This window comes from Gorilla gorilla, chromosome 1 (genome assembly GCF_029281585.2).
Source record: "Gorilla gorilla gorilla isolate KB3781 chromosome 1, NHGRI_mGorGor1-v2.1_pri, whole genome shotgun sequence".
Taxonomy (NCBI): Eukaryota; Metazoa; Chordata; class Mammalia; order Primates; family Hominidae; genus Gorilla; species Gorilla gorilla.
Window position 1 is genome coordinate 12271343 of NC_073224.2, and position 24575 is coordinate 12295917.

The following is a 24575-nucleotide window of genomic DNA, read 5'->3' on the forward strand; positions in this document are numbered from 1 at the left end:
TTGCTACATGTGATCTGAGTAAATAGTAAAAACCTCTCAGTGAAGATCTTAACTGTTAGTAATGTTTATGAATATTCAAGGATAGGCATTGTCATATCTGTCTTGGGTTTTTTAGAGTTGGGTTTTGGTATTAGCTTTTTGTCTTCCTGATTCTCAGCTGTTTTTGAAGGTTGAGGGAGAAGCATTTATTTGTGTGCCTGCTTTGTTCTGGGTAACTTACATGATCTCACTTAATACTCATCTCACTAAATCTTCACAACAATCTTATGGAAAGATACTGTTTTCTCACTTTATGATGAGGAAAATGAGGACTACAGACTGATTAGGGATAAGATTTATCTGATTTCAGATCTTGTCTGGGCTTTGCATGAAACCAGGCTGCCTGGTTATGATCATCAGATCATAGTCTGCTGCCTTTCCACTCTATTGTGCTACTTGACATGGTTAGGTACTTGATTTCTAGATGAATTAGTTATTAACTTGTATAAGTCTCAAGTTTCTAGCTTTGAGTGAATGCGAGTTTGAAGTAGTACTAAGATGGAAATGGTGACCTTCAAAACAGTGCAGTGCAGTTGTTGATCTCAGCTGTTTTAATGCATGAAACATGTTAAAACATGTCAGTATTAACTGTGAACTTTTTTTGCAAGGGAGGAAAATTGAGATAATATTCCTTTGAATCATGAACAACAAGTGGTTGATAAGTGCTATATCCCTGGCCAGCTTTTTTGTGTTGCTTCATAGCTGAGCCACATCAGTTTTATTTAGCTCTCTGTATAGTGGATCAGTTTTATTTGGCTCTCTGTGTAGTGGTATTAGAAACTACCATCTTGACGTTGTTCTGTCACCTGAAGGATGAGCAAAGCAAAAACAAACTATATGTATATATCTATATGGGGGGAGGGAGAGAGGACAGGTTTATGAACCAGTTGTACTGTATGGACTTGATCAAGTACAGTACATTGTACATAGTAAAAAAAATCAATGTCTGAAAAAATAGAAAAATAATATTAATGAACTATTAATATATGAGAAGCAGTTAATACATTTTATTCTAATGGAAATTTTAACTAACATGACTTCAGAGTAAACACTCAAAAGTCCAGCTGAACATTTTATTTTTAAGAAAAAGACAAATTAACTCTTTAATCAAACATTTTTTTAAACTTAGGTCATGTCATATAAATGTATGATTATTTCTCTGATAATGTAGAGTTTTTCCAATACTTTTCTTTCATGTTCAGTGATAGGAAAGCTGAGTAGATTTTAAAAGGGATAATTTTTCACAGTGAAAATTACAATATATTCTTTCATATTATACGTTCTCTTTGCCTTGTGTTTAGATTTTTTTGACAATTTATTATTATTATATTTATTGTGGAAATGGAGCTTGTTGTCTTCCGTGCCCTATCCCACACATTTGATTATGAAAGAGAGATGTTACTATATCATTCTTCTGTAACCTAAAAGCAGTCAGATTTTATATTATTTCATATTCAGACTGCTGTCAAGAAACCAATTATAGTACCTGACAGATCCCACTAAAATTTAATTTTTGAAAAGATGTTTCAAAAGACCAAACGCTTCACTTAATTAGAAAATGTTTGGAAACAACCTAGTCTCCCTGTATTGCCTTGTTTTCCTAATAAATTGTCTGTAAGTGATTTTTCTATTAATCTGTTTAAAAGCAGAATTTATTTTTGAGCTTTAGGGAAATATGTCTCATTTCAACTTGCTCTTCATTTTGATAATGGACATGCTTTGCTTCTTCAACAACAGGACAATAGCATCTTTAATTTTTTCATTTTGCATTTGCATACCGAAAACGTTTTAGTTGTCATTTTCATTTATGTATTTTATTCATAAATGCATCTGTTTTTATACTTTTGTATTAGATTCTGAGGCAACGGAAGAATAGTGATAGTGTTCCGGAGTTGCTTGCTCCTTCTGCCAACTCATGTTAATCTGAGGTTTACAATTCAGCTTTCCTCCAAGGAATTTTGACACTTTTGCATATTCTGCTGTATGGAAATGTAAACTTCCAGAGTTATTGTCTGGAAACTGAATTTCCTATTTTAACCTTATTTCGTTCACACTGCTGCTTGGATTGCAAACCACATGTTTTAGTCTTTATAAAATGTTTGTATCTTCTTGCAAGGATCACACTTCAGCAATATCTTTGTCATTCTGAAAGTAATGTTTCTGAATGTAATGGTGAAGAATGGTAAGTGGAATCATTACTTCCAGAAGATCACTTACATATTTACTTCATGTTTGTATTCTCATTTGAGCACCTATTCTCCTTTGGAGCACTACATGTGTTCATATATATTTCAGATATCTCATCTTGGTGACTTGAGAAGGGAGTTCATGGTTTTTCTGTCACTTTTTATATATACATTGAACATGCATCTCCATCTACATTTTATTTTAATTCTTTTGGACCTTGATGAATTCTAGATCCAAGTTGGAAAAAATATGGAACTAGCCGTGCAAGATCCGTTTCTTAACTGCTTTGCTCTCATTTGCCATTGCTGCTGCTTATCTTCCATCCCCTATTGGTAATCAAATAACATGTTTATAATCAAGATTCTTTCTTCTCTGTGACATTTGTTGTGTGATATAAATGCCATTGGTTTTCATCCAGACTGTGATCTGCCTTCTGGTTCTCACGGAGTAGTACACATGGCCATTACCAGACTCCCTCAAGTGCCAGAAGCAATCAAATATTTTGAATTTTCTCTTATTTTTCTCATTAGGGTGCAGCATAGATGCCAAGCAAGTTGAGGAACAATCTGCAGCTGCAAATGAAGAAGTACTTTTTCCTTTCTGTAGGGAACCAAGTTATTTTGAAATCCCTACAAAAGAATTCCAGCAACCATCACAAATAACAGAAAGCACTATTCATGAAATCCCAACAAAAGACACACCAAGTTCCCATATAACAGGTGCAGGGCATGCTTCATTTACCATTGAATTTGATGACAGTACCCCAGGGAAGGTAACTATTAGAGACCATGTGACAAAGTTTACTTCTGATCAGCGCCACAAGTCCAAGAAGTCTTCTCCTGGAACTCAAGACTTGCTGGGGATTCAAACAGGAATGATGGCACCCGAAAACAAAGTTGCTGACTGGCTAGCACAAAACAACCCTCCTCAAATGCTATGGGAAAGAACAGAAGAGGATTCTAAAAGCATTAAAAGTGATGTTCCAGTGTACTTGAAAAGGTTGAAAGGTAAAGTGATTTGATCATTCAGAACTTCCTACTTTACGATAAAGAAAATCTGGTCTTCATTTACTAGACTACTAGTAGATACTTACATGGTAGAAAACATTCTGCTTTTTTCAAAGGTTATATTTAGTCTTAAAACTAAACAGGAAGCCACACTGCCCATGTCCAATTTCCTCATTCAAAATAGTCTTCCTTCATTTTCTTGACAAAACCAGATTGGTTTTATGAGCTTATATTTATGCTATAAAACATGTTTCTTTTTCTTCTAGAAATATAGGATTTATTAAGTTCACCAGTAGAGTTCCCTAGAAGATGAGTTCCATCATTTTCTTGATTTAAGGAAAAGATATATTCAATTCTGTTCTCTGTTGAGATCAATATCTAGATTCTGAAAGAAATTTTAAGCCATTTGGTCTGAGCCAAAAGTTCTACTTTGGTAATGCAGTCACATCATTGATGGAGCGCTTCAAAGTATTCTCAGTGGTTACTCATAAAACAAAGATTTTTGGTTTGGAAATATTTGGTAGGATCTATTAATCCAGTTTAAAATTTTTTTTAATATTAGGACTTATGAAAATTAGAGTTGAATGTTCATTTTTGAAATAGTTATATATACTTTATTTGTGTAGAACTTAGCCAAAATTAGTAAAATTTGTATGTTTGTACACTGATGTATCAGCTGATCAGTTTTTTCTCATTGGTTTTGCCAATTAAATTTATTTTAGAATTGAGTATAGATTTATGTTACCCTATCTTTTATTTAATAAGCTATCTATAAGGAAAACGATTTTGAACAAATTGTGATTACATGTTTATCTGACCATTCTGTTACTATATTAGGAGTTTTTGTACTCCTAACACTTCATCTAGTACTTGAGCATGTGATAGGTACTAATTTGAATAAACAATGGGTGACTTCTCTGTCAATGACAAGACTGTCCCTGATTTAATCTGTACCTTATGTCATGGCATTCTGATCAAGTAATGAAGAAATAGTATTTGTATACTTATTTCTGATTTGCTTCTAAGACATTTCCGGACAGTGAGATGATGTGATTACCTAATTATTTGTTGGAGCCTATCACAATATTTAATTATAGTTATCAGCAGTTACCTGGCATATGTATTTTTGAGACATGATTGTGACCTTTTACTTCTAGACAATACGTAATTGAGACATTTTGTTTCTATAGGTTAACACTCACAAATACATAGGCTGTTTATATGAATTGGATAAATAATATTGATATCCTAGTACAGTATAAGAGGTAGCTGAACCTTGAGAATTTAGAAATAACTTAGACTTTTTAAAACCACTCTTAATATACAAAAACTGAGGTAAAATATCCTTTTAAAAGGTAATCATTTTAAAAATACCTTTATTAAACCCATTTATAACTTAGTCATTATAACTATTTTCTGTATTGACTATTATTATTATTACTATTTTTTTTTTTTTTTTGAGACAGAGTCTCGCTTTGTCACCCAGGCTGGAGTGCAGTAGCGCAATCTCGGCTCACTGCAAGCTCCACCTCCTGGGTTCACGCCATTCTCCTGCCTCAGCCTCCCAAGTAGCTGGGACTACAGGCGCCCGCCACCACACCCGGCTAATTTTTTTTATTTTTAGTAGAGGCGGGGTTTCACCGTGTTAGCCAGGATGGTCTCGATCTCCTGACCTTGTGATCCTCCCACCTTAGCCTCCCAAAGTGCTGGGGTTACAGGCGTGAGCCACCGCGCCTGGCCTGTATCGACTATTATTTTTAAGCCATTATTTTAAAACATTCTGTCCTCACAAGCCCATTTGTGGGCCTAATTCCAAATAGAGGGATTAATGTCCACATGTATACTATATCTGTATTTTAATGATTAGATCTTTTAAGCCCTTACTAGAAATTATGTAATCATATTACTGTTGTCCTTCAAAGTTGATTTATAGGTAGAAATACATTCCAGTATGGTGCCAGTGTGAGAACTCTTCTTTTGGATTTGCCTTCAGACCATTTTACAAGCCATTGAAGATAATGTTTTTGTGAATATAACTCATTTTTTGATCCAAGATAGACTCATTTTACTTTTCTGGACATGTGTATAAATGACATGTGACTTTCTCCAAAAGTCAGAGCTTCCATCATTAGATAACAATTTTCCATGATTTAGGATATAAAAAGTATATAGCCAGACTCTAAATAAATGTAATTATAGCAAATAATAAAAATTTTACAAAAATTAGGTTTTCAGCAACTGTTTAGATCAAAGAATTGAAAGTAGGCAAAACAAAACTAAAACAAAAAACTTTGCTCCTACAAGAGTAAAATGCAGGTGCTTTGCGACAGTGAGGAAAATAAAGCCCATACACTTTAACCCTTTAGGAGAGTTGCCACTGTTTTAGGCCACACCACTGACTTGTTACAGCTAACCTACCCTAAAAATATTAAAAGGACTTCAACGTATTTAGGCATGGTTAATGATAAGCAAAGGAAAGAAAAGAACTTGGTGAGGACTGTTTCCTAGTGACTTTTTTAATGAGTAGAAACAGAAAATTGCAGCTGTGATGAGATGTTGACTTGTATAACCCTGACAGAATACAAGAGGGAATGGTAATTTTCCAAAAAAGAAAATGACTAATTTATAAGAAAAGTTTTGAACTACAAGTTATAGGAAAGATATTTGAAAGGGCCTGACACCACTAAGTGCCAAATTTTATCTATTGGAATCAATTAAATTCTGTGAAGATGGTATTTTCATTAAAATCTTTCTGTATGTGCGTGATCTGTTGTTCTTATGGTACAGCAAATATTGGAATTTAGTTATTTTCAGCTTTTAGAAACTGGATTCCTTTTCAATAGAGCCAATACAACAATGAAATAGGTTGTAAAATCTAGTGTTTTTAATGAAGTCTGTATTTGAACTAGTGAGTTTGTTTGGGCTTGCCTTTCATCTGCTATCTGTTATTCCTAGCTTAATTACCTGAGGCAGGGATTTCATTAATTAATTCCATTTTTTCTTTTCAGATTGCATTTTGAGTAGTCAACAATTTGAAGAAAGATCTTCAGATTTGTTGTCATATATGGTTTTTATAGTATTAATCACTATTACTTTGATAGATGTGATCTCCAAATCACCTTCATTTTGATCTTACTCCCTTTGTTTCCCTTGCCTATTACTTTTCCAAGACATGACCCTTTTCTGTGTGTTCTGCAGTTCTCTCTTCTGTGTCTTCTCATTCCTTTTATGTACCACATTTTTATAACTAGTGTTTCTGTGTTAAATCATTGGGACCAGTTAGTAATCTCTAAATTCATTAGGAACAACCTATAAACATTAACACTCAACTTCCCTAGACATAGGTCATTTGCTTCTCCCACCCCCAAGTCTTTCATGTCTGATCATTATTTTGTTTGGTACCATATTATTCAGTGGGTGTTCACATTAAAATTTGTAGCCCAGGTAAATTTAAAAATCAGATTTAGTCCTGGAAGCATTAGAATGTACCTTGTTGACTAAACTCATTTATAGCTAAAGAAGCTTGAAACTAATTTAAGCTCTGATTTGTGATTCCATTTAAAACATGCACAGAATAACTTGACTTTCTAATAATTTCATGCTATAATAATACAATATCATTTGATTATTTTTATCATATACTTATTATTTAGGTAATGAGAATTTTAAATCAGGAAAAAAATAATTTTTGTGTCATCACATCCAAAACCTAACAGAACCATTAAGGGTAACTAGTGGCTTTTACTTGCTCTAAAATAGAAAAACCTTTGTTAAAGAGGTGATCTTTCAAAATTCAAATATATTCTAACCTGATATGCTTCATGGGGAAAATAGCTGGTTATATCTAGCACCATGCTGTTTGCCCAGTGGTCCTTAGATCTAGGTGGAGATTTCACAGATGACCCTTTGCATTGATAGACCTCTCAGCATGCTTTCTTTAACTCTGAAGCCACTAGAGTTTCGAGTGCAAATGCAGTTTTCAAAAATCCTCATAGCTGGAAAGATATGTGGAAAAAATTTTGCAATAATTAATGGGGACTACAAATTTGAATCTTTTTAATAAAAAGGAAAAATATGCTGAGCTTCTGAAAGTACTGAACATCAGTGAAGCTTAAGATTCATCACATTTTTACAATACTTGTGTTCTCATTTCCTGTGTAACAGTAAGCATTTCAGTGACATTACCCTTTTTCTTGTCTTTTTTCATCTCTAATGCTAGAGTCAAATTTTTTATTGCTAAATAAGGTGTATAATTTGAAGGCAGAATTAATGTTTATTGATGTTAGGAATACAAATATCGCAAAGATAGAGCATCGATTATTAAGATATTGATGAAACATTATAAAGTTAAAATTTGGAGAAAGGCGATCCTATTCAGTTGTTTATAAAGGACCTCATTGTTAGTTGATAAAATTTGAATGTAACCATTGCAATTGAGCAAGTTTGCCGAGCCTGTTACTGAAGAGAACATATGACTTTGGATTGAAAAGGAGGAGGGGAGCAAAACAAATAGCACTTTTGTATATGCTTCTAAATTTCTACATGGGACTTTTTCCTTCTCTATTGTGTGTTTTCTTTTCGTATCCAGGAAATAAACATGATGATGGTACGCAAAGTGATTCAGAGAACGCTGGGGCTCACAGGCGCTGTAGCAAACGTGCAACTCTTGAGGAACACTTAAGACGCCACCATTCAGAACACAAAAAGCTACAGAAGGTCCAGGCTACTGAAAAGCATCAAGACCAAGCTGTTGTAAGTCAAACTGCTTTTATGATTGCATTCTTTGATGAAGACAATCCCAGAAAAAGAAGGTCATATTCTTTTACTCAAAGTGCGGGAATCTTGTGTCAGGAAACTACATATTCAACACCACATACAAAACTTGAGAAAGCAAAGTCTCCAACAGCAGATGCCAAAGTGGTTTCTTTGTCTTTACAGACTAGCTCTGCGCATCACAGAGGGGGGCATGGTGTTCCACATGGGAAATTGTTAAAACAGAAATCAGAGGAGCCATCGGTGTCAATACCCTTCCTACAAACTGCATTATTAAGAAGTTCAGGGAGTCTTGGGCACAGACCAAGCCAGGAGATGGATAAAATGTTAAAAAATCAAGCAACTTCTGCTACTTCTGAAAAGGATAATGATGATGACCAAAGTGACAAGGGTACTTATACCATTGAGTTAGAGAATCCCAACAGTGAGGAAGTGGAAGCAAGAAAAATGATTGACAAGGTAAATAATTGAAATTTGAGTGTGATCTTAGTTGTTGTGTGGTGTATTTGACTGGTGGAAATTATTGGAGAGTCAGCATGAGATGTTGTCATGCAGTCAGTGGTATGTGAATTTTAGGGTTTTGTTAGGGAACTGCAAGACTAACAGTAAGACCAACATGCTTTGTGATTTTATTTGCTGATATTCTGAATTTACCTGAGTTTCATACATAAAGCTCTGTACATTTAAAAGGTTTGGACCTTTTAAATTTGTGTAAATTAAAGATAGGTTTTAAAAATAGTATGCTTTGGACATTCTTGCTTTGCATTTACTTAAAAAATAAAAAGAAACAACCAACAAACATTGCTATAACTCTGTTAACATAAATGTAGATATTAGCCAATAATAGTTAACCATAGATTTCCTACCTGCTGATTTCATGTTGGAAGATGAAAATACTTATTTTAGCTTTGTTCTTTGTCCGTATTTTTTCTTAATTTCTATTCACTGCTGTCATTGGTGGTAGAAGAGAAGTATATGAAAACAAAATCAGTTGTTTATGATTTAGTTTACTAGTTTAACCACGTATATGACCAGTCGTGATAGTTACCTACATTTCAAGTGTATTCTTTGATATTATTGGTTAGCGTGTGTAAGGATTGTTGCATGGTTTAAAAAGTAATTTTTCTCAGTTTTGCCAATGGTCGTGAAAGGTTGACTTTAGAATCAGCTATCAAGGTTGCCGTTGAAAGTAATGGCAAAAACCGCAGTGACTTTTGCACCAACCTAATATTACCTCTTGCAAAATAGCAGTATCCGTTTGGCTAAACGTTAATCTTTTGTTTGAATTCTTGTTACTCAAATCCGCTCCACGGGTTAGCAGCATAAATATTACTTGGAAGCTTGCTAGAAATGCAGCTTTTCAGGCCCATCCTATATATACCAAGTCAAAATCTACATTAGAAATGAGATCTCCAGTTGACTAATGTGCACATTAACATTTGAGATGCACTTATTTAGATGATGAGTTTCTGGAATGGCCTCTTCAGGGAGGAGGGCAAGATAAGATAACCCTTTGGGATGCAGGAAAAATATTAGAACTTAATGTTTACTTTTATTTTCATATTTTTAATTTTTATTTTGGATTGTGTTCTATAGTGTATAAAATCTCTTACTACACTGTAAGGGAGTACGTATAATTTCTAAACATACATTTATTGTGGAGTACATGCTTAAAGTTTACCACTGAGCTGCTCAACTCCAAACTTTTAGAGACCCATTGTCTGGGAAATAGGTGAGCAATATTATAGTTGTTAATATGAAAAGTATAGTGTTTAAGAAACATCTGATGTTTCTTAATGACTGATGATAATGGCTGATGTTTTCCCATTAAAAGATTATTTTGCAGTGAAGGATTTTATATGTATATATATAGAGAGAGAGAGAGAGTGCAATTTAAGAACATGGACACTTGTAAGCAGACAGATCTGGGATTAAATATAAACTTTGCATGTGCTAGTGTGTGCCCTTGGGTAAAGTTACCTCTTTAAGCCTCAGTTTCTTTTATCTCTGAAACAGAGGCGATATCACTAGATTATAAAAAGAATTCAATAAAACATGTAAAAGGCTTATCACAATACCTATCTTATTATATTGCTTTATAAGTGTTGCTTTATCATTACTGTTATTAGGAGTTTCCACATTTGAATCTCTACATAAAGTACTGACAAATCCCAGAATGTTCTTTCAGCACTGAAAGGGTTAAATATAAAACCACAATGGAAGTGACAGTGTGAGGGGCTAGCTTGGCCAGGACAGCAGAAAGCCAAGAAAGAAGTCATTGTAGCAGATGAAACTCTTCAGGAAACTGCTGGATAGAGAGGGTGGCCACAAAACCTGTTTTACACCTGTTGCCTACAATTATCATAAGCATCATTTTTTATTCTCAGAGTCCATTTTGACAGCAAATTATATGGTCACACTGTGGATAGAGAAACCCAAGACTTTAGAGCAGGAGTCATTTAAAGGAGTAATGGTAGTGTGTGACTGTGTACATAGTTCAAAGTCATTCTTAGTTTGTATAAACCAGAATATGAAGCTGAGACCATATTGCTGGGAAGAACAGAGCTCACTACATTATCTTGTGACTACCAAAGAAAAAGAGCTAAGATTCCATTAGCTTGAATCCACATAAAGCTTAAAGCCAAATTCGGGCTAATTAAAGTCAGACTCTGGGAAAACAAAAGCATAAAAGCAGGAATCATGTCTGAGTAAGAGGAAGTAAACTGTGGGTATGAAGAAAACAAATACCAACAACAGCCAGAAGGAAGGCAGAAAAAGCACTTTGGGAGGATAGGAGTAGATACAGGCATCATATCAAGTTGCCTGGACGAGTGTTGTCATAGAGTTTCTCCATTTTGAGGTTTGGGTGTGTGGGATTGAAGTTGGGGCCATCAGCTGTTGTTTGTCTGAATTTAAATGTGCTTTGGTCCTGGAAACGTTCATGTGGTCTAACTCTTCTTTTCACGTCATCATTTGAGATGTGTTCTATTTCATTGATTCATTTATTTAGCAACTTTAATTCAATATTAACTATGTGCCAGGCTTTGTGTCTACGAGAAGGTGATTCACAATGAAAAGACTGAGCTCTTTCTCTCAAGAAATGGCTGTGTACTGGAATAGATATACACAGACGAAAACCAAGACTTTAAAAATAAAGCTGTTGGAGGAAAGCTACCAATAGCTTCCAAGAGGAGATCTCAGGTCTTCAGAGGACATTCCTTCCTCAGAGAAGTCTTTAGTCATTCAGTTAAAAAAAAAAAAAGTAGTCACTGTCATCAACTTGTTTCATTTTAATCATAAGCTTTATTACTGCTTCACCAGTTCACTGTTTATTCATTTGCCTCCCCACTCCCATTGGAAAGAGACACAAACAAATGTAAACTCCATGACTGTAGGAACCTAGTGCCAGCATATAAAATGTCCTCAATAAATATTGCCAGCTGAGCTAGTCGTGAAACGTACGTAATTATTCCCATAACAGGCATGCTAGGTAGAGTTTTCCAGAAATATGGAACAGCCTATTCGAAAGCACAGGAGCACACATGACTTGTTCAGAGGACCACAGTTACTTTTGAAGAGATGAGATTGGACTCGATATTGAAGTTCATTATATATCATACTGAGGACTTTAATGCCGAAGGCAGTGGGGAATCATTGAAAACATTTAAGTAGGGCAATGACATGGTCGAGTCACTGTCAAAAGTGTGAAGTATGGATTGAGCATTGGAAATGCCAGAAGCACAGAAGACAATCTAAAAGCTGCTGTCATGTCCAGTAGTCAATTAGTTAATGACTAGATCTTAGGTAAGAGGCCTGGGCTAAAAATACAGATCTGGGAATTATTAGACAATAGAGGGCAGCTGTCTTAGTACGTTTTGTGTTGCTATATCTGAGACTGGGTAGCTTATCAAGAAAAGAGGTTTATTTAGCTCACAATTCTGCAGGCTGGGAAATTCTGGAGCATAGCTCCACATATGGCTGGCTTATGTTAAGGGCTACATGCTGGGTCAAAACATGGTAGAGAAAGTCAGAGGGGAAGTGGACATATGCAAAAAGGCAAAACAAGAGGGGCTGCCTCACTTTATAACAGTCTACTGTGAAGGGAACAAATCCATTCGCATAAGAACAAGAACTCACAAGATAGCATTAATATATTCATGAGAGATCTGCCTTTTTGACCCAAACACCTCCCATTAGGCCTCACCTCCCAACACTGTCACACTGGCAATTAAACTTCTACATGAGTTTTGGCAGGGACAAACCACATCCAAACCATAGCAGTAATTGAATACAAAATAAGAGATGAGATTAATCAGAGAAAATGTATAGGGTGAGAGCAAATAAAGTATGAAAATCTCAGCAACACCAACATTGATGGACAAAGGAGAAGGGCGAACAAAGGAAACTGAAAAATATGAAACAGGAATAAGAGAAAACCAAAGGAATATGTAGCATCTTGGAATCAAAAGCAGAGCAAAGAGAAGTCAGTAAGCAACAGTCACATGACACACTGATGTTAACTATTATGAGCACAGAATGCCTTTTCAGTTTTTCTCCAAAATACATTGTAATTCTTGGGCTAAAGAAGATGAGCAAACCATGTATTTGCATCTTACCTTGGGAAGAGTTGCATAGCATTAAAATAGGATTTCTTTAAAGAGATGGCCAAGCTAAACTGCTGTATCCTTATTTTTCTGTGCTGGTAGTAGTTAAAAGATAGTGAACTACCTACCCTCTTTTTCTGTCGCCAAGTTATGAGATTACAGCATTTGGGTTTGTATTTTGGGGCTGTCTCTCTCAATAGATCACCTTATTTTATGCCTGTCCTCAAATTCACCTTTAAAACGTTAACACAAATACCTGATATTGATAAAGACCTCTTAAGTTTTACATCTAAGTTTACATGGAAATACACTATAAGAAAGTGCTGTTGACTGCCTAGATTAAAGGCATTTATGTCTCATAGTAGTAATTATCTCTCCCAACCCGCTCTCCCTTGGCCTCTCCGATAACTACCTTCCCATCACAGTACCAGTTTCTTCTCTCCACTCTTCCATCAAAAGAGATAACCACTGAGGCAAGAGGAAGACCTTGTCAGGGTTACTTCCTAACCTCCTAAGCTAAATAGGAGAAACTTGTGGTAAGAACAGAAAGCTAAACATTAAAGGAACAAGAAAAAATGATCATTGTGGAGGGCTTGAGGAACTATCCTCTTTAAAGAAATATTTCTCCTCATAAATTTCATACCATAGACCAAGTCTGCCAGATACTTTTCTTGTCCTGAGTTTTGATTCTTGTTCATTGTGTCAATATAGCTCCCCTACAAAGCCTCTTATTAGCGTCTTTTCTTCCCTCATAGGGCCTGGTCACTGCTGGTTCTATAAGCAACAGTTGGTAGGGAAGAATCTAGAGCCAGGAGACCTATAACAAAACTAGAAACATGGGAGGAAGAACATTTACAGCAGTGAGTCAAACAGCTCAAGAAAGTCAGTGCTGAGGATCTGGACCCTGTAAAAATATTCCAAACCCTGAAAGTCACAGCAAGATTTAAGATGAGATCCAAGTAAGAGCCAGGGAAACGATGATAAACCAGAATCAAAATCTATGTAGAGGAAGGCAGGATGTCCAAAGTCCACTCAGATAGAAAATTAGATGTGCATGGGAACTCAAGAAGTAGGAGATCAAGTAAGAGCCTTGGACAATAGGAGAAGACTTTGACAACAGAGTCAGCATTTTTATTTTTGACTGAGCAATTTTTTCTATATTGAGAATTTTTTCTTTTTAATTTCTACCAGGAGAGCTTACTTTTGGTTTCTCTGATTAGTTCTCCTCAACCCTTCTTAACCTCTGCTGCCTCCTTCCTGGGTATAAGAAACCCTCTCCTGCTATGTTAATTTCCAAAGCTTCACGAGGGAACCCTCACCTTTTATTCAGCCAGACGCCTAACATAATAGGTTTGTCCTCATTTTCCTTTCTCTCTTATTGTATGAAATTCTATTTATTTTCCTCTTTGAGGAAATTGTGCCCTCAATCTAATAAGCTCTTCCTTGTCTTTTTGGCATGCCTAACTTCTCATAATTCATTTTATTTATTTCTTCCATCTTTTTATTGTGGAAAATATATACAAGAAAATTTATCGTCTTAGCAATTTTTAAGTGTAGAGTTTAGTGTTATTAAATACGTTTTAAATGTTGCACAACCATCACCACCATCCATCTCTGTAACTTTTTGTCTTGAAAAATGGAAACTCTATACCCATCTCATAATTCACTTTGAAGTGGCTTTTACTCACCACTCCATTTAAAGTAGCTGCATCATTCACTTCTTATATCTCTCCATCAGATTGCCATGTTGTGTTTTCTTTATAGAACTCACTTCCGTCTGGTTTATTTTCTGTTTGTCCACTCTAAGATGATGTTATTTGTCTTGTTCACATCGTATCCCTTGTGTCTAGAACAGTGTCTGGCATGTAATAGACACTCAATAAATATCTTTTGAATGTGAATGAATGAGAAAGAAAAATTTGTGACCTGCTTTTTCATTTGTTAGCATTTGTATATGATTCGTTGTAGATTGGCTAACTTATTTCAATGAATTTATAGATTAATTAAATCCAACCACGCCCCCACAAAGAAATTTTTCTGCATTTTTATATGCTGAAACTAGTTTATATCTTGATTCCAAAATAACTGGTTAAAATATATAGTTTAAAACCTTGTATATATTATAAACTTAGCTTTGTAATATTAAGTATGAAAGCTGCAAAAATGGATAGTCTTAGAAGAAGAAGAAATGTATAAATTTCAGGGAGATGCTGTGATAAATAGACTAGACTTACCTTTGAGTTCCTAGCGATATCTACCTGACAGCTTCCAGCTGGAAAATCTGCTTGGTAAGGAAAGGGGAATATGATTGTTGATGAACTTCCAGCTTATAGGGACTGTAAGAGGGGATGCATGACCAGGGAATGAATCATAAAAAGGAGAGAAATTGGACATTTAGATTTTAGAGGAATTAGATGAGATCTAAGTATAATTTGAAGATATGAAAGAAAGAGCAAATCGAGAAAGATGTAGGAGGTGATGGGAGGGAAGAGATTATGGATGTAAGACTTCTAAGTAATGGTGAGAATCAAGGACACAAGATAGGTTAAGAGGGAAGACAAAAGATTTAAGAACATGTTTTCACCCAGACAGGGGAGCAAAGGAAGAAGATAGAGGCTGAGCGCAGTGGGTCACGCCTGTAATCCCAGCACTTTGGGAGGCCAAGGCGGGTGATCACAAGGTCAGGAGATTGACACCATCCTGACTAACACGGTGAAACCCCGTCTCTACTAAAAATACAAAAAAAACAGCAGGGCATGGGGCATGAGCCTGCAATCCCAGCTACTCGGGAGGCTGAGGCAGGAGAATTGCTTGAACCCGGGAGGCGGAGGTTGCAGTGAGCCAAGATCGTGCCACTGCACTCCAGCCTGGGTGACAGAGCAAGACCCATCTCAAAAAAAAAAAAAAAAAGAAGATAGAGTCCCATTTAAAGAAAATGTGAGGTAAAATTCATATAATATGAAATTGACTATTTTAGCCATTTAAAGTATACAATTCAGTGGCTTTTAGTACATTCACAAGGTTGTACAACCATCAGCACTATCTTAACTTCAGGGCATTTTCATCACTGCAAAACAAAATCTCATAATCATTAAGCGGTCATTTCCCATTCCTTCCTCTCCCAGCCTCCTGGCAGCCACTAATCTACTTTTTGTCTCTATGGATTTGCTTATTCTAGACATTTTGTATAAATGGAATCGTACTATATGTGGTCTTTTGTGACCGGCTACTTTCACTTGGAATAATGTTTTCAAGGTTCACATGTGTTGTAACCTGTATCAGTACTTCATTCCTTTTTTTTTTTTTTTTTTTTTTGAGGCAGAGTCTCGCTCTGTTGCCCAGGCTGGAGTGCAGTGGCGTGATCTCGGCTCACGTTATGCGATTCTCCTGTCTCAGCCTCGCTAGTAGCTGGGACTACAAGCACTTGCCACCACGCCCGGTTAATTTTTGTATTTTTAGTAGAGACAGGGTTTTGCCATGTTGGCCAGGCTGGTCTCAAACTCCTGACCTCAGGTGATCCACCCACCTCGGCCTCCCAAAGTGCTGGAATTACAGGCACGAGCCACCACTCCCTGCCCATTCCTTTTTATGGCTGAATAAATATCTTATTGTGTGCATAAACCACATTTTATTCATCCATCCATCCACAGATGGATAATTGTGTTGTTTCTTCCTTTGGCTGTTGTAACACTGCTGTGAATGTGCATGTACATATATTTATTTGTGGACCAGGATAAATTATAAAATGTCTCTCCTGACTCCCTTTCTGTGCTCTTCTAATAATTTTGTCTGAATTTTAAATTTAAAAGTTGATTACAAATATGTGACAAAAATCACAGTGTTAAATATTCAGAATAACTTATTCCATTGAATTTTAAGGGATTTTTCTTTTTAAAAGTAAAATTAGATTTTCATAGACAATTACAAAAATAAGTTCTCCTCTTAAATCATCCTGATTTAGTTCCTTGACACTAGTGGCTAGAATTCTGCATAATTCTTAATTCTTTTTTTTTTCTTTTTTTATTATTATACTTTAAGTTTTAGGGTACATGTGCACATTGTGCAGGTTAGTTACATATGTATACATGTGCCATGCTGGTGCGCTACACCCACTAACTCGTCATCTAGCAATTCTTAATTCTTAAAGTGTCAAATTATTTTCATGGTCCATGGGAACCTCTACTATTGATTTGATCCAACAGAGACCCTGCTCTCCTTACCCAAGAAGTCTTTGCTCATTGAGGAGAAAGATGTTCTGGTTATCTGAGGTTGAAACTTGAGTACATTTTTACTTGGACACCTTGATGTGATTGATATATTAATGCAATACTATTTTTCAGTTGTTACTTTAAAATAAGACTGTAGAAGTTAGATGTTTAATCTGCCATTATCTTTTTCATTTCTGTGGGAATATGAATTCTGAATTCCTACTGATTTGGATATTTTTTAAACTAATAAATTAGCACTATTGCTATTGAATTATCATTTTGCTCTACATTGTATTACTATAGTTTTATGCCTACATCTTACCCCACGGCGCTTCTCTTCTTTCACAGTGGTCTCTATTTTCTGTCACAATCAGCAAGCTTCCCGTATCTGATGTTACTAAATGTAAATTTTGACCTCTCTGCAAATATTCAATAGGTAGGATATTTATCCCCATGAAAGTTGACCCTGTATCCCCCATCCTCACCATTCTGATTTCAGAATTGGACACTGTGCATCTTTGCACAGACTGAGCTTTTCAATAATAATGACTATGATCATAATATGCTAGTGAAAAAAATCAGTCAAACTTTTCATAGGTTTGGTTTGTATTGTACGAGTTTGTTATCTGGAGAATGTTTAGTCTCTTTAAACTTAAAACTAAAATCTAAAAATATAGTTTGGTTCTTATGGATATTTGGTTTTAATTACAGAATATTCCTGCATGGTTCTTTCAGGTGACAGCCTCTTCTTTTTATAAGCTCCTTTATCAGACGTAACCTCCTCAAAAGCAAAGACTGTCATACAGATTTTGTAATCCCCTGCAGTGGCTAGCCAAGTAGCCTGTGGAGAGTAAGTGCCATTCCTCAGTAACAGGTTGTTTAAATTGTTGACAGTAGCCACTGAGCTTTGGATTTGAAATCCCAAAGTGAAATGCCAAATATACAAATGTATTCAGAAGAAAAGATTGTTTCATGATTGTTGGAGTGGGATAGGGAGGGAGGTACTGCCTTCTTACCCCAGACCTAAAGGCCATGGCAGAGGGGTTGTGGCTCACTCCGCAAATAGAGATGTATCTACTCGGATCGGGGGAACTGTAGGAGAGAATATGTGAAAGCCACTTCCTACGCCCAATACGAATGAGTTGTCTTTAAACATCTGCCAGGCCCAGACAGCTCTCCATGCAAGTGCAAGTTCACAAAGAAGTTTTCCACTCCTGTCCTATTCCGCCTTCCTTTGATCCTACTCTGGAAGAATTAGAAACTGGCAAACTTGGGGTGCAAGCATAAAAATTAGGTGTCTCATCTCTCCTTCCCCACTGTGGACTTCTAGCCTACAGAAGTTCCTAGCTGAATGAAAGACCTAGATTTTGTACCATCTCATGTTTGGGATTTGGATTGAGACCAGACCAGAGAAGAGAATCATGGGCCTAGAGCTGAGATTCTATGTTGGAAATACCTTTGAGGCCGGGCGTTGTGGCTCACGCCTGTAATCCCAGCACTTTGGGAGGCTGAGGCGGGCAGATCATGAGGTCAGGAGATCGAGACCATCCTGGCTAACACGGTGAAATCCTGTCTCACTAAAAATACAAAAAATTAGCCGGGCGTGGTGGTGGGCGTCTGTAGTCCCAGCTACTCGGGAGGCTGAGGCAGGAGAATGGCGTGAACCCGGGAGGCGGAGCTTACAGTGAGCCGAGATCGCGCCACTGCACTCCGGCCTGGGCGACAGAGCGAGACTCCGTCTCAAAAAAAAAAAAAAAAAAAAAAGAAATACCGTTGAGCCTTCCAGCAGGTGGGATGACAGTAAGCAACAGTCTATATAGTTGGTAATTGAAGTGAAGCCTTGCATGTTCCTAGGTGAAATCACCTGGGAATAGAATCTAAAATGAAAGGTGAGAGAACCTAGCATACTTGGTCTTGGTTTTGAGGAGCTCTCAAGTTCTGTACAATTATCAGCTGTTTTTTCAGACTGTAGGTACCTTTTATAAGTGTGAAAAGTACACTAACTTTAAGTATATAGACAGTATAAACTTTATATATTTGTTTTCACATAAAAGTTGTCACAGGTGGATGTGTTTCTACTTAGAGGCAGAAACGCATAGATATGGATTTCAATCTGGGCTGGTAGTCATTGCTATCATTAATTTTTCAAAACGCTATCAAAACAGATGTGAAATTTGAAGGCTTCTTTCCCCACACTGTAGTAGGTCAGGCCCTACCACTTGTTTGGAGAAGAAATAATTGTTACTTAATAATGTATGTATAGCTGTCTCTAATGCTTTAAAAGGAATCTGTCGAACGTCATCCAAGTATTTTCTGTCCTGCTTCAGCTCCCCTTCCTCACAGGATTAGTTCGTGTGTTTTTTGTTGTCATTTCAAAGTGGTGTCCGAAGTGATTTAGAGAGGTTCATGATATTTTATTTGAAACTGCTGGTGCTTAGATGTTTGAGGAAATCAAGTTTTTAGTGTGGATTAGAATTAAATATTCATCAGAAAATCACTCAAGGTAATTTCTAAATTACATGTCAAAGAGATGCAAAAATGCAAGTACTCATGTGGTTATTTTAACTTTCAAACCTGAGTTAGATTTTTGTTAGTAATTATAAAATAAGTAAATAAACTTCAGTAAAATTGGAGTTCAGTGACTTGAGTTAGGAGTGATTAACTTTTTTAAAGACGGACACAAATAACTTGAATAGCTATAATTTGCTTTCTTTACAAGTGGGGGTTAAAGGTAGAGGACACAGGTTATACTCTGGTTTTTTCACTGCTGTTAACGCTAATGTTAAGCAAAACGAAGCAGTTTTTGTTTTTTCACTTCTGTACATTGTGCTTCCATGTATTAAAATTCATATTTGATTTAAAATAAACAATACATAATTTGCTCTTAAAGCAAAGATAATTTAAATATTGAGGAGTTCAAGAGAATATTAAATCATAATTCTTGACAATTATAGTTATGTTAGAATTAAATATTAAGTAATAAGGCCATCTAGTGGTAAAATTTTCAAGTTTTAATGAATGAGAAAGTCTGATATCTGTTTCACTAAATATGAACTTTAGAGCTTATCAGATAGCTGTACTATAAGACCATTAAAACTTTATGTCTAGAAAATAGTTTAGCCTGAGGTAGCTTCTCCTTATAGAAAATGAAGGCTCTCTGGTTATATCCTAAAGATCCTGTCTGCAAATTGCTCATTCAAATGCATGATATTTTTCTAGATTGTAATAATCAGAGCCACAAACAATAACTATAAAGAATAAAAATTGGGAACACAGTGGAGATTTTAATAGCAGAATAGAATGTTAATATTTATATGCCTAAAATTTTTCCAATCTATTCTGTGACATCCAGGGCCTATTATATGCCAGGAAATGAGTAAGACTCAGGTCCTGCCCATAAAAGAAAAGCACACCATTGTTTGTCTTCGTATTTAGAACTTTTCAGAAGTGTTGGACATTGACAACTTGCTTTTTGAAACAATTAATCTTAAATAGGCCTGGAATCTGCATTTCAAACAAAGGTCTTTAAGGGATTGTTAGGCAAATACAGTTTGAGAAGTATGCTATCTACTTATGTCGCAATTATACAATAAAATGGCATCTTAGAAAATTTTATGCGTAAATGTAACTCAGATATGTAAATGGTAAACATTTGCTAGGGAAGGAACAGATAAAATCAGCCACATGTTTATGGTTTTTCAACAAGTGTCACAAAAATAATAGAGCAAAGAAGCTGAAAAGAAACTGAAGAGATACTTTTTTCTAACTCTTGGCATTGTTGTAGTGTTTAACAACGTTATTAAATCTTTTTTTTTTTTTTGAAACAGGGTCTCACTTTTTCGCCCAGGCTGGAATGCAGTGGCGTAATCTCAGCTCACTGTAACCTCCGCCTCCTGGGTTCAAGCTATTTTCTTGCCTCAGCCTCCCAAGTAGCTGGGACTATAGGCGCATGGCACCACGCCCAGCTAATTTTTGTATTTTTAGTAGAAACGGGGTTTCACCATGTTGGCCAGGCTGGTCCGGAACTCCTGACCTCAAGTGATCTTCTCGCCTCGGCCTCCCAAAGTGCTGGGATTACAGGTGTGTGCCACCACGCCTGACCTATTAAATCTTTTAACAAATTAAATATGTCTTGAATATTTTTTTTTAATCGAACAGGACATTTGCTAAATGTTAAAAAAAGGATAGTTACTTTCGGCCAGGCATGTTGGCTCATGCCTGTAATCCCAGCAGTTTGGGAGGCCGAGGCGGGCGGATCACCTGAGGTCGGGAGTTCGAGACCAGCCTGACCAACATGGAAAAACCCTGTCTCTACTACAAATACAAAATTAGCCGGGCATGGTGGCACATGCCTGTAATGCCAGCCACTCGGGAAGCTGAGGCAGGAAAATCGCTTGAACCCGGGAGGCGGAGGTTGCAGTGAGCCGAGATCATGCCACTGTACTCCAGCCTGGGCAACAAGAGTGAAACTCTGTCTCAAAAAAAAAAGGATAATTACTTTCACATAAGCTGTGGCTGCCTGCTTTCGTTTCTAGCTATCACAATTAGCTGTTACTGTCATTCAAGAAGTTTTCCTTAGTTTTGAAATTAACTATTAAAATTAATTTGGAATATTTTTATTTGCCTCTGAAGTTAATTATACTATTCACATATTAATCTTGTGTTCAGACTTTTCATTTTCATTTATAAAATAATTTTTCCCTCTAGGTGTTTGGAGTAGATGACAATCAGGATTATAATAGGCCTATTATCAACGAAAAACATAAAGATCTAATAAAAGATTGGGCTCTCAGTTCTGCTGCAGCAGTAATGGAAGAAAGAAAACCACTGACTACATCTGGATTTCACCACTCAGAGGTATACATCTCTTCTGTGTACCTATTTGAATGCATAAAGTATAAATTCTTTTTTTTTTTTGTCTGAGACAGAGTTTCACTTTGTTGCCCAGGCTGGAGTGCAATGGCAGGATCTCGGCTCACTGCAGCCTCTGCCGTCTGAGTTCAAGTGATTCTCCTGCTTCAGCGTCCCAAGTAGCTGTGATTACAGGCGTGCACCGCCATGCCCTGCTAATTTCATATTTTTAGTAGAGACAGGGTTTCACCATGTTGGTCAGGCTGGTCTCGAACTCCTGACCTCAAGTGATCCACCCGCCTCAGCCTCCCAGGGTGCGAGGATTACAGGCGTGAGTCACCACACTCGGCCTGAATTCTTATCATTTGTAAATTACATTATTTTAAGCAATTAATGTATCTCCTTGTAAAATGCTTCTAAAAACTAAATTTTTATAAATTTATTTTCTAATGAAAGCCTAAAGCAATTTTGCAGTAATTCAGCTTTAATTTTTATTAGGTTTGAGAAATATTCATTTGTCAATGAGGAAAATATTAGGTTTCAGTAAGCAGTTAATGAGCTATATGCTCATGGTTCTGATTGGCATTATGAGATAAAACAAGAAACATATCCTGCTTATACTTTCTTAGAAGTGTATGTTTCCTGTGTATCATACCAGGAAACATGTACGAGGGCACTGCCTGATAGATACAGTTTATATAACTCAGTAACTGCAAATACAGTACAGCCCGGGATATAATTAGAATAATATGAAATTAATTAAGGATTGCTTGGTTAAGATAATTACGGAGTCAGTATGCATAGTAGAGCTAGAAAGATCTGACCCAGAGCTGCCACTTTTAGCTCAAAGCTTTTGAATCAGTCACTTCTCCCTTATCTTCTGTTTTCTCATCTACACAAATGGCATTTTTGATAAAATCTATTTACAGAGAATTTAATGAAGTATATAAAGCATCCAGCATAGTACTTGCCTGACATTTATGCACTTAACAAATGTTTCTTACCTTTATCAGAAATGATATTAGAATTTCATACCACATTGCTGTGTCAAAAAGAAATGTAAAAAAGTATCTAAGGCATAAGTATTAATTATTATTTATTCAGATAATAAGAGCTAACCTTCAATGGAAGCTTTCGTTCTCTGACTCATGCTATATTGTCTCTCAGGAAATGAGCTAATTTGTAATATACAAATATAAATTAATAGAAAATAGAAAATAAAAGAAGAAAACAAAATATAAAAGAAGAAAATCAAGGTATAAATAAAGAAAATATAAATAAAATGTTACATTTGTATGAAGTATAAATAAGATTTGTTTCTTACATACAGGTAAATAGACCTATATGTTTGTTTGTTTATTAATGTTAAAATTGTTTCTTTATATGGCCTATTTCCTGAAAACTGTCAAAGCAATTACTGTATTTTAGTGCTCATTATTTCCCTGTGATTGGGAGAATTTTTATTCTGGTTTCTGTTTTATGAGATACTTAATTTACTTATTGAAAGCAGGTGATAATTATTTGAGGCAATATGTTGCCATTCTGAGTAACCCAGGAATGGTTTTGATAAATGTGAATTTAAATAGACTCTCTTCTTTCTTCTCTATGCCTTCAACCCCTGCCAAGCAAAAGCTATAGCCCTGGTAGGTTCCTTTGTAGGAATTACCTAATATTACCTAACAGGACATTTAGAACACTCTTCACAGAATGGTTTTACATACGCGTGTGTCAGTGACACTCATACTGTTGGTATTCTTAGCATGGTCCACATGGCTCTGGTACCACCTTCACTACTCAGAAATGTGGGCAGGTAACAGAAAACCTTGGATGGGATTAAGGATGCAGCAGGCTTTGGTATCCTTAGGAGGCTTCACTGTATGTGTGTCATTCTCTATACTTACTATTCTTTTTTTTTGAGACAGAGTCTCCCTCTGTCACCCAGGCTGGAGTGCAGTGGTGCCATCTCGGCTCACTGCAACCTCTGCCTCCTGGATTCACGCAATTCCCCCGCCTCAGCCTCACAAGTAGCTGGGACTACAGGTGCATGCCACCACGCCCGGCTAATTTTTGTGTTTTTAGTAGAGACGAGGTTTCGCCATGTTAGCCAGGCCGGTCTCGAACTCCTGACCTCAGGTGATCCACCCGCCTTGGTCTCCCAAAATGCTGGGATTACAGGCATGAGCAACCACACCTGGCCTATACTTACTATTCTTACCTACTATTCTTGAAATCTTATAGTGATTTATCTATTTGAGGTCTTCACTTCTTCAGTGTTTAGCTTGTCATTATTAATGTATTAAATCTGGCACTTTTTTTTTTCTTTTTGAGACGAAGTCTCGCTCTGTTGCCAGACTGGAGTGCAGTGGCACGATCTCAGCTCACTGCAACCTCCACCTCCTGGGTTCAAGCAATTCTCCTGCCTCAGCCTCCCAAGTAGCTGGGATTACAGTCATATGCCACCATGCCCAGCTAATTTTTGTATTTTTAGTAGAGACATGGTTTCACCATGTTTGCCAGGGTGGTCTCGATCTCCTGACCTCTTTATCCACCTGCCTCGGCCTCCCAAAGAACTGGGATTACAGGCATCAACCACCACACCCAGCCCAAATCTGACACTCTTAATAAAATATTCGTTGTGACTAGTTGGTAATAAAGTTTCCGTCGTAGCTTTCCACTCCCTAGTTGTCATTACAGTTTTCATATGAAGCCTTGGCTTGTCTTGGATTTTCATTGAGAGGTGTCATTTTTAGTAACATAGTTTTTTTCAGAGAAGATCTTTATTTTCTAGAGAATTTTTATTTTATATAAGAGAAGATGTAATCAATGATAATATAGCAAGGTGAGGTTTAATTATGGGTTTGTATGGCAAGTTAATGTGACTAAATGAAATTGTCTTTCATGAGACT

General features: G+C 36.4%; 1 protein-coding gene and 1 long non-coding RNA gene across 44 annotated transcripts in view; one reads left to right on the forward strand and one right to left on the reverse strand.

The window, feature by feature from the left end:
• CEP170 (centrosomal protein 170) overlaps positions 1-24575 on the forward strand; it is a 128426-nt gene that overhangs the window by 58198 nt on the left and 45653 nt on the right. For 21 of the 43 annotated variants that reach the window (XM_063707218.1, XM_063707184.1, XM_063707196.1 and 18 more), the window contains 4 exons: positions 2757-3233; positions 7822-7985; positions 8172-8465; positions 21526-21675. In XM_063707218.1, coding sequence (XP_063563288.1) covers positions 2757-3233; positions 7822-7985; positions 8172-8465; positions 21526-21675 — 1085 coding nt within the window. The remainder of the gene's footprint in view (positions 1-2756; positions 3234-7821; positions 7986-8171; positions 8466-21525; positions 21676-24575) is intronic. The other 22 variants (XM_063707247.1, XM_063707233.1, XM_063707239.1 and 19 more) reach the window with 3 other exon arrangements.
• Positions 1-24575, reverse strand: part of LOC134758682 (uncharacterized) — a 34173-nt gene that overhangs the window by 3265 nt on the left and 6333 nt on the right. The window contains exon 2 of the long non-coding RNA XR_010134124.1: positions 7043-7228. This is a non-coding gene — a long non-coding RNA (uncharacterized lncRNA). The remainder of the gene's footprint in view (positions 1-7042; positions 7229-24575) is intronic.